This window comes from Gasterosteus aculeatus, chromosome 10 (assembly GCF_964276395.1).
Source record: "Gasterosteus aculeatus chromosome 10, fGasAcu3.hap1.1, whole genome shotgun sequence".
Taxonomy (NCBI): Eukaryota; Metazoa; Chordata; class Actinopteri; order Perciformes; family Gasterosteidae; genus Gasterosteus; species Gasterosteus aculeatus.
The window spans coordinates 12,114,291-12,123,990 of record NC_135697.1 but is presented as its reverse complement, the minus strand read 5'-3'; the positions used below and the strand labels follow the sequence as shown (position 1 = coordinate 12,123,990).

Below are 9,700 nucleotides of genomic sequence, written 5' to 3'. Positions count from 1 at the left end.
TGTCATGCAGACACTTTTTGAATTTGAAATTTCAAAATTTACAAACATCCAAAACCATTTATAAAAGTACTTTCTAATATGGAGATTACATATGAACACACACTAACAGCACAGCAAAACAGCACACTTAAGGAAGTAGAACTACTTTTCAATGTTATTTTGTGTTATTTAATGCATCGGAGGTCGAAAGCTTTCTGGAAATGAAACACGAGTGTTTGTACTGTAACTGAAAGCATCTAAGTGCAGGCACTTCAATACTTCAGGCCGTTTTTTGAATGGAACACTTTTAGCGGGCTGTTATATTATATCTGATTTAATTAAGGGTTTTGTGTGACTTTCCCAGCACTACAACATGGAAATAACTAGTTTAACGTAATTATAATGTCTAGTATAAAGTCTACACACATTGTGCATTACTTAACATCTCAATTTTCCAGCTTAGTCTGCGAACTAACGAAGCTTATTCTGTTCAAATTAAGTGAACTAAGTTTATATAGATTTCCCTTCACCTTATTTATGCAATAACACAATTTTACTATAATAAAATCAATCAATGGCTGTGATTAGGCCATTGAAAAATGTTTCCCTGCGCTCTATGAAGTTCTTTATATTTATTTAAAACCGAGCGCTTTTTAATTTGGTCTGCCACGTCTGACTCCAAATCAGTGTTTCGCCAGATAAACACATTCAGAAATGATCAAAACAGCAATGATTGATCAAAGTCTGGTATATTTTCCTCTCCCCATGTAGCATGCAATAGAAAGTGAGCAGCGCATGCTTCCTGTTTGTTACTCAGTGTATGAAAGTCTCATGTTATCAATTAGCGATAATGTCGAACAGTCCCACCTCAATCATCGTGGTTACAGCGGACAAAAACCTTTTTGAATTCTTCAGTCCTACATTTAAATGACTCAGATTTATTCCATGTGTCGAATTTTGTGACTTGAGACAAAATATGTTTTTAGGGAATCAGATAGAGGCGCATTTTTCCTCCATTTCTCTTCCTCCCTGCACAGGGTTCAGCTGCCCGGTGGAGAGAGGTCAGAGGTCAGAGTGTAGCTCTCCGTGTGGGTGTCTAAGATGACTTCTGACCTCCAAACTGCCAACTGGGAGCAGAGAGCAGGCCCGAAGGTCAGGAGCAACACTTTCTTTAATCACGACGCCATTTTCTGCTTCTTTTTCTCTTCCTGCCTTCACTGATATGTGTGCTTTCATCTACACAACCTAAGCTTTTGCTTATTTCTCACATTGTCATTGTGATTCATGGATCAGTGTTTTAAGATGATTTTTAAAGCCCATGGACCATGAAACTCACTCATCAGATATATTGCTGAGTAAACATTCAAATGAGGTAACAGAAAGGAAAACAGCAAAATGACAGAGACCGAAACAACAGAAATGTGGTATATTCAGAAAACACGGCTCTTTTTCCCCGAATCTAAAGAGGTTTGATTAGACTTTGTACACATCTTGCATCTATATTTCTCTAATAACAGTATTTTGCAGCTTCAGTTGAATCGCTCATTATCTGTCTGCACGTTTTCTTATCTCTTTACACTTGAACGGACCGTGAGCATTTATAGTTTTGGGAAAAGGAATATATCTTATAAGAAAAATATAAGAAAAACATGTGCTGTGGCAGATTTTTCAACTTAGCGTCTCTCGCACACACACACACACACACACACGCACACACACACACACACACACACACACACACACACACACACACACACACACACACACACACACACACTCCTCTCGCAGGGCCCCTTTTCCTCCCCTCATCCATCCCATCCTCCACCTCCCCCCTCTCATCAAGGGTCATTTTACTCGTTTCCTGCCTGCCTCTCCCTCTCAATCTGATTGGTGAATTTCAACAAGGATCTGATTGGCCGCTGCTTTAAAGGCCTCCTCTTCTCAACAGCGCCTCCCCTTTTTAAAGGGACACTCCTTCTTCCATTAGTTCAGCCTCCTCCTCTGAGTCCATACCTCCTTTTCTCGGGTGCTCCTCCTCCTCGTCAGAAGGAAAAAAGGGTGTTAGAGCGCCTCCTTGTGGACGACACGTCTCACAGAGAACACCATTCGGCACTAAACACAACAAATACTAATTTCCTTGACAAAAGACCTAAAACTGATAGAAAAATAAAAGGTTGAAGAAATAAAATAGAAAAGCGGCTCTTACAAACAAATCTATGAATTCTCAAAACCGAATTTGATCATCCAGACCGATAGCGCCATCTAGTGTATGTGTAAAATTGAAAAGAACACAGAGGTAAAACCTTTTTAGCAAACTATGGGCAAAAAGGAGGCAAAACAAAAAGCTTCTAAACTATTTCATGTTGAACAAAAGTAGCACAAATAAAGAAACTAGAGAAATAAATGAGAATTAGTATTGTCTCAGATCCACTTGACTTACAGGACTGCTGAAAGCTCCCTTTCTTCATTACAAAACACTTTTTTTCAAGCCAAAACGGTCTTTCCAAATCCAGATCCAGTTTGGCTTGCAAACATATTTAAATAAATAGAAAACATTCAACAGAAGAACAGACCGTAATTACTTTTGATTTGACTCAGCACCTGAATGCAACATGTGTCTGATACTGATTCGCTGAATGAAGCCATAATTGATAACCAATTAAATCATGTGAAAACATATTGAGCTAGGCAAGGGTCTGGGATTATTTGCACATTTAAATTGTCTGCACACAAAGAGCATTGTGCCATGTAGGGGGCACCCCCACCCCCTCCCCGTTCCCCCACAAATTACAGATGACAATGTATAAAATAACTTCAAGAACGTAGAGAAATGTCTGTGTTTTAGTCTGATTATTATTCAAGACATTTGGAGAGGGGTTAGTAAAAATGGCCTAGTGTGAAGCCTATCATTGATTTATTTTATGATCTTATGATTAACTTATGATCTATCATTTTTTCCTAGTCAATCATATGAAGAGCCATCAGAAACCAATCAGTTCCCAGCTGTTTAATCCAATTATTCGGCCTTTTGGGTTCATGAATTCAGAACTAACCAACCAAGTCGAGCTCAGAGCCCCTAACAGAGAGGGTGGAAACCGCTCTTTTCTTGGGACTTGTTGACAATAACAAAAATGGAGAACATTGCCAGCCTTGTCTTTGCAGTAATATTAGGTCTTTTCAGGTCTTGCACAGTTTTACAAGCTTTCTGAAAATGAAAATTACAGTTCAGGGTCTTTTCCTGAGACGCTTTCATCGAGGGGCTCAGGCCTCGGCAGCTGTGGCAGGTTACAGACTGGAACATAAAACTGCCCAACATTCAAAGGAAAGAAAGCTGCTCTAGTTCCTGCCTTTCTCCATTTCCGTGACAGACACAAATCCATGACCCCCCCCCCACTCCATAGCCACACAACACACAATTACAGCGGCCACACAATCGGCGGTTTGCGGCTGTGTGTCTGTCTGACCGCTGTCCCATACATCACAAAGCAGTGATCCCGCAGAAATGGATTTGATCATTGATGAAACTATAACCCGTCACATGGGCTTGATGAATGCGTCTCCTTGCTGAGTGTTCGGGCATGTAAAGTGTTGTGATGATGACCCTGCTGATGTCTAAGTGAGCGGGTAGATAACACCACATAAATCAGCTCAACAGGGGGATAACGGCACATTCCCACAAATCATCCCGGGGATATCCGGACAGGAATGCCGGCAAAGCTGCCAGATTTAAAAAAAACGGAGAGGCAGACAGGTAAGGATCAATTGTGTCACTGTGGCCGCTTTCAATCTGCTTCCTGGTTCTGTCTCTTCTTCCGTCTGCTTTTATTCTGTTTCTCTATCAGTCTTTCTCTTCCTTTTGATCGGGCATCCAAGACTTCACGAAGGAAAACTGATAAGACCGACGTTCCACGAAATTCTTCTTCTTGCACAAACAAGCCGAACCGTGGGTGCACCACGAGTCAAAAGTCAAAAGCACGTTGCACTGTAAGAGGGAGGTTCAGCGTGTATTAAATCCGGCCTGCGAGGCAGTAATTCTCCCGACGAAGCTGCGTCTGTTTTCAAGCCCGACAGCTATGCAGGAGCAGAGAAGAGGGGAGGGAGAGGAGGCCCCGAGCGCAAGAAAATGGAAAGATGAAAAGGCCGCCGGGGTGGCGAGGGATGCACATTATGAACATTAAACAGAGAGAATTACAGTGGCGGAGAACGGGGTCTTTGAGGGAGTGCCCGGGGAGCTCGGGGAAAGAACAAAGGGAGAGCTTGAGGTATAAGAAGCCCTGCGCGGATAAGACTCTGGAGAAGTGACAGCATCGTAAATCCAGAACCCCTTGGTCTGCAAGCTGGGGCCTGGGTCAAGGGATGGAGGGGGACGGGGGGGTAAAGACAAGGGCTGGGGGTAGGAGGGAGGTAAATGATAATACTGAAAGAGGTACTGAAACCCTGGCCCTAAAAAACATCTTGCGGTTGATATTGAATCAGTGAAACCAGATGCTTCTCCCCGCGACGAGTAGCGGAGGCGCTCCAAACCACGGCGTCGAGGGCGGGACTCGACGTGGCAACATGGCAAATGGAAACAATGTCAGCGTCGTGACGCAGGGGTCAAATTAAAGTTCCGTGCCGGTTGTCATTCTAAGCCTTTTCGTCTCGCGCCGGAAATACCTCAAATACTGTGTGAGTCATTTGTGGTTCTCTGCAACGAGTTGGGAAACAGGAATGGTGAGTGACGTCGTCCCCGCTCCCGTGTCGCTAAAAAAAAATGCCTGTCGGAGCCCAACGGTTGCTAGATGCAGTGTTTTCAGTCGATGAATCACAGCTATGGCAAAGAAAGCAAATATCTCCTGGTTGTTAGGTTTCTCTCAGTGTCGCTTCGAAATAGGACCAACGGCGCAAAACCACAACGCAGTGATACGAGCCAATTTAGAAACCTTGTGAAGAAACCTTAATGGCTTGGCCTTCAAATATGCAATAGAAAGAACCCAAGTCTACGGAGTTCGCGGCCAGTATGTGCTCGTCTTCCCGTTCTCCTCTTCATCCACCGGGTCCAAAACAAGCAGTGACGTCAACCATGGGGATAACGTACCAATTCATACATTTCAAATGACATTTTGGATACACAACAACAGCATTATACACATTTGAAGGCCTCAAACAATAGAAGTGAGTAAGAAAAAGAAAGAAAGCTGTAAAAATCAACAACCAAATGGCATCAGCGTGTCAACTCAAACTGATCTTTCAAAGCTTCCCAGATGTAATACACGGTGGATACACTTGTCAAAAGGCAGCCTTTATGTAATTGAACAATACTAGTTATAGCACATGAGCTCGGTGCTCCCATTCAGTATTTCCCGGCTCCAAAAAATACCAACTGGCTCATTAATCACCCCAATTAGGGAATACGTGCCTTTTCAAATGCATCCCTCAGAGCTTGATATTGAGACGGGAATGTGTTGAATTGGTGTTTGGAGGTACACGTGCATGCGTCATTTTGTGCACTTAAATGTGGGAGTTTGGATCACATGCGACAGGTGACGTATGTGTTCAGGGGTCTTTAATAACAGTGGTCCACGCGTCCCGATGGAACGTGTCTCCGGGCTAACATGTCGACCACAACGTTTCTGTCGGCGCTCCTGATGCTGGGGGGGCTGGGAGGAGAAGCGGCGTCCGACTCGCAGGTCTATCGGAAATCTATGAACAGTGACCGGACTTTGCTGAGCAGCAATGGTGGAGGACACACTGTGAGGAAGCAGCCACACCAGCAGGTAAGAACGATCCAACTGGAGAAGGGAAGCGGGACTTGCCGTGTTCAGGTTTCCATCACCGATGAAAAGTTGGTCAACTAATTGATTTCATCAAATGATAATTGGATTTTTTTCAAGCAAAAATGCTAAAATTGCTGTGTGAGCTTTATTGAAGTGAGGATTTCATACTTGTCTTTGTCATTCCTGATCTCGAATTGAGTATTTCGTGAGTTGGGTCTTCTGGATAGAAAGAGAAAGAGCAAATTAAGGACAGAATTTGTAACGATTTGTTGACATTTTATCGGCAAATCCAGTTGGCTTCAGCACTACTTCCCTTGTGTTGTGCATCTGTCAACGTCATATACAACCAATAATAACAAATGAGCCCATTTATCATAATGCCATAGATCTTTTAGAAGTATATACAGAAAATGACCAGTTATCTTTACATACAGCATAGTTGTTTTTATTTCATCATTGGCAAATCAAATTATAATAAAATAAATATAAATATAATATATAAATAAATGGTCATTAAATATAAATTAAAAAACTAGGATAGTGTGTCAAATTATTTCTACATTCATCTTTTGAAAATTCTGTGAATTGTTTTTTAGGTTTTTAGGACAATGTAAAAAAAAAAAAAGATATCTAAGCTGAGCCGTATAAGACCAAAAAAAACAAGATTTTAAAAAAGCTAAAACTTTACTGTCACATATGACAAAAGAAAAAAACTCCAAGTCCTCATGTTTGAGAAGATGGAGCCTGCAATCAATTGGCATTTTGTTGCTGAAAGAACTGACAAACGAAAGGTGAACTGATTCTGTTGACTAATTGACTGATGGATTAATAAGTAAAGAACGCACCAAAATATTATTTTGTCGTTCAGACCCGTAACTTCAACATATTTCTGTTTCCAGACAACGAGTGAAATCCGCAGGAGTGTGGACCTCGAGAGCTTCCGCATACTCTCGACCCCCAGAACCTACAAAATCAGCCTCCCAAACGTCATCAAGCTGTACCCGCCCACCGCCACGCCGATCCACCTGCACGCCAACATGCCCATGCGCTTCGGCCGGGAGAGCGATCCCGCCGACGACACCAGTTCGACCCACAACATGCCCCAGAGGTTCGGCCGGTCCTGGGGGGGGATTCAAAGGTGCGCCGAGGGCCCTAAAATCAGAGAAGCACCGGGCCCAGTGCTGCCTCAGAGATTTGGGAGAAGCAGTCCATACAGGAGTCTTCTGAGGACTCTGGTCAATAAAAAGTTGTTCAACACTGGCTTGTACTGGTAGGCGACTCTTCACCGTTCATTTCCAGTTCAATTTAACATCCGTGAGCTCTGCTTTGGTATGAACATCAACGACTGTGTTCTCTTCCCACAGGGATGAAGACTTTGACTTCACAGCCAGCTCAGATGAGGTGGAGACAGACGATAAGTCCTTGAGAGGATGAAAGATCAGAAAGGAAACACAGACGTCCATCGCGTGTAAATATCAGTGTTTTTACTGTGAAGACAAAGCATTACAATGTGCAATAAAACACGTTCAAATATTTAAATGTATGCGTCTCTTTTAATAAATTATTATTATTATTTAGACAGTAGTTGGGCTTTTACTTGTTGCTTTTACCACTTGTTATGCTTTGCTTGATACGCAAATGAAGACACAATTAAGACCATTCACAAGCACATAACTGCAAGATGCGAGAAGTGCACGTACGACGGTAGCGTTCAAACGTAACACATCCCCACAACCAAGAGAGGGGGACAAACACCAACTCAAAACCTCCACAGTGAACTCGCACACAGGTCACAGGCTCTTTATAGAAAAAATGTCAAAATATTGCAAAAGTGGGATTGATGAAGGTAACGACTCCACTGTCCTGAGCAGTGACGCTGGTATGTGTCATGTGTCGAACTACAACATGACACATTTTCAATTCCTGCTCTTTGATAAAAAATAACAGAATTTGCTCCCCTCCTTCTTTGCGGCAGAGCAAAGCACATATAATCATTCACAGTGGCTGTATTGACGTGTGTTCATTCGAGGCCCTGGCGTCATGCTGGCTCTCCGATAATGCTCACTAAAACACTAAAATACCTAAATGGAACAGAGGCTTTGAAACTTAACACTAAAATCATTAAATATGGGCCACTTTTTTCATTTCATTTTTTTCTGTTGCCATATTTCTTAATTAATACAGTAAATGACAGGAAGTAGACCTTGTGAAGAAGAAGCACTTTCAGAGCTCTTACGGCGTAATAAAGCTGTATTCAAGACACACTCTTATTTTGTTTGAATTGCCAACAATTTATAAGCATAAAATATTCAAACAGGACAATTTAAATGTAAGTTATGTAGGCTAATTCCCTATTAAGTAAAAGTGAACCATTCTAACTCTACTTTGCTACTACTTGAGTAAATGTACTCACCTGCGTTGTTAACATGCCTCACCTGCCTGCGGGGCCGATGTGGGTGTGACGAGCATTCTGGAGCTGTGGCGTCTTCACTGAGTTGCTCTGTTTATTGAACCGCTCCCCTAAATCTGACAGTTTGAGCTTCCCGTTCAGTCGTGCTTTTGAAACCGCAAACCTTTTTTACCTTCACCGGAAGATCTGAGGCTTTGGGACGTGGAGGAGGGTTTTTTTTTTTTTTTATCTGGAGGATCTACACACCCTGTCGGGTAAATTGGACCACAGTAATATTTTTTATCTAACTTAAGTTTTGTAACTTACCGTCAATGTCAGTGAAACGTTGGTTCAGTTTTCTGATTCGGGCCAACGTTACGTAACCTCACACAAGTCAATCTGTAGCTTCATAATAACAAAGCGTCCCATGACTTCTTCAACGCGGAAGTGCGGTGTTACTTAACCACTCATCTCACCTCTGGAATCCTGTCAAACCCTTTTCGATTATTTCCCTCTCCCGTTCTCCCCTTGTTCCTGCTGATTAAACAGCAGGGGACCGTGGCTGTGAGCATCCTCTCACTGCCATCGTTTCTCTCCTCGCTGCCGCAGGTCATGGCGGACATCAACAAAGGCAAGAAGGTGTTTACCCAGAAATGTTCCCAGTGCCACACCGTGACGCAGGAGGGACGCCACAAGGTGGGACCCAACCTGTGGGGTCTGTTTGGAAGGAAGACGGGACAGGCGCCTGGCTTCTCCTACACACAGGCCAACATCAATAAAGGTACGGATCCCTGTAAGAGCTGCTCTCTGACATGATACAATACAAGCGAAACAGCTCATCAGAGGAGTGAGGATGCATGTTGGTCATCTCTTTACAGTAAAACATACGTGTCTTTAATGTGTGTCTTTCAGGCATCACGTGGGATGAGGAAACGCTGGATGTCTACCTTCAAAATCCTAAGAAGTACATTCCTGGTACCAAGATGGTCTTCAACGGCCTCAAAAAGAAAAAGGAAAGACTGGATATTATAGCTTATTTAAAGGACGCCACCTCCTAATGTACTGAAAACACAAAACACTCAAAGGTATTGCACTGTACATTCAGGGGGAAAACAATGTGTTCTTTGATTTCATTTTGCATTCACAACAGTTATAAAATAGGCTACTAGATTGCTGCCACACTGTTTCTGTGTGTAGGAGAATGTTTTTAATTATCTTCAAGGGTTTTACAGATATGTCTCAGCTGAGTCTTCTTAAAGAGGCAGCTCTCGATTTACAGTTTATTTCACCGATTCTACAGAAACTATTTTATTATGTTATCCACTTCTGATGTGTAGTGTTACAGTCTGTAGTGGTGCTGGACTGTCCATTGAATGGTCTCAAGCAGGTGGGGGGAAATGCGTTTAGTTGCACTTTAAATTGAGTTTTAAAATTATGATTTCTCCACATGAATAAATAATAACAATGTCAAACCTTTTTGTATTTTCTTAAAAACCAGGGGTGTTGTTTTGGGGTGAAGTAGAGCATACTAACACATAGTTTACCTTGGTCTAATAATGCTTTTGGGCCCATGCTT

General features: G+C 42.5%; 2 protein-coding genes and 1 long non-coding RNA gene across 3 annotated transcripts; 2 read left to right on the top strand and 1 right to left on the bottom strand.

The window, feature by feature from the left end:
- The first annotated feature begins 5,435 nt into the window (after positions 1 to 5,435).
- On the top strand, positions 5,436 to 7,274 carry npvf (neuropeptide VF precursor). Its single transcript, XM_040188869.2, has 3 exons — positions 5,436 to 5,735; positions 6,635 to 7,005; positions 7,100 to 7,274. Exons 1-3 carry the CDS (start codon positions 5,574 to 5,576, stop codon positions 7,167 to 7,169), a joined length of 603 nt encoding a protein of 200 aa, XP_040044803.2. The 5' UTR covers positions 5,436 to 5,573; the 3' UTR covers positions 7,170 to 7,274.
- Positions 6,978 to 8,252, bottom strand: LOC144383597 (uncharacterized). Its single transcript, XR_013451031.1, has 2 exons — positions 8,149 to 8,252; positions 6,978 to 7,156 (listed from the first exon to the last, which is right to left on the bottom strand). It is a non-coding gene; the product is annotated as an uncharacterized LOC144383597 (long non-coding RNA).
- On the top strand, positions 8,185 to 9,596 carry LOC120826506 (cytochrome c-a). The gene is made up of 3 exons (XM_040188870.2): positions 8,185 to 8,399; positions 8,734 to 8,905; positions 9,037 to 9,596. The coding sequence occupies exons 2-3, from the start codon at positions 8,737 to 8,739 to the stop codon at positions 9,180 to 9,182; spliced, it is 315 nt and encodes a 104-aa protein (XP_040044804.1). The 5' UTR covers positions 8,185 to 8,399; positions 8,734 to 8,736; the 3' UTR covers positions 9,183 to 9,596.
- The last annotated feature ends 104 nt before the right edge of the window (positions 9,597 to 9,700 follow it).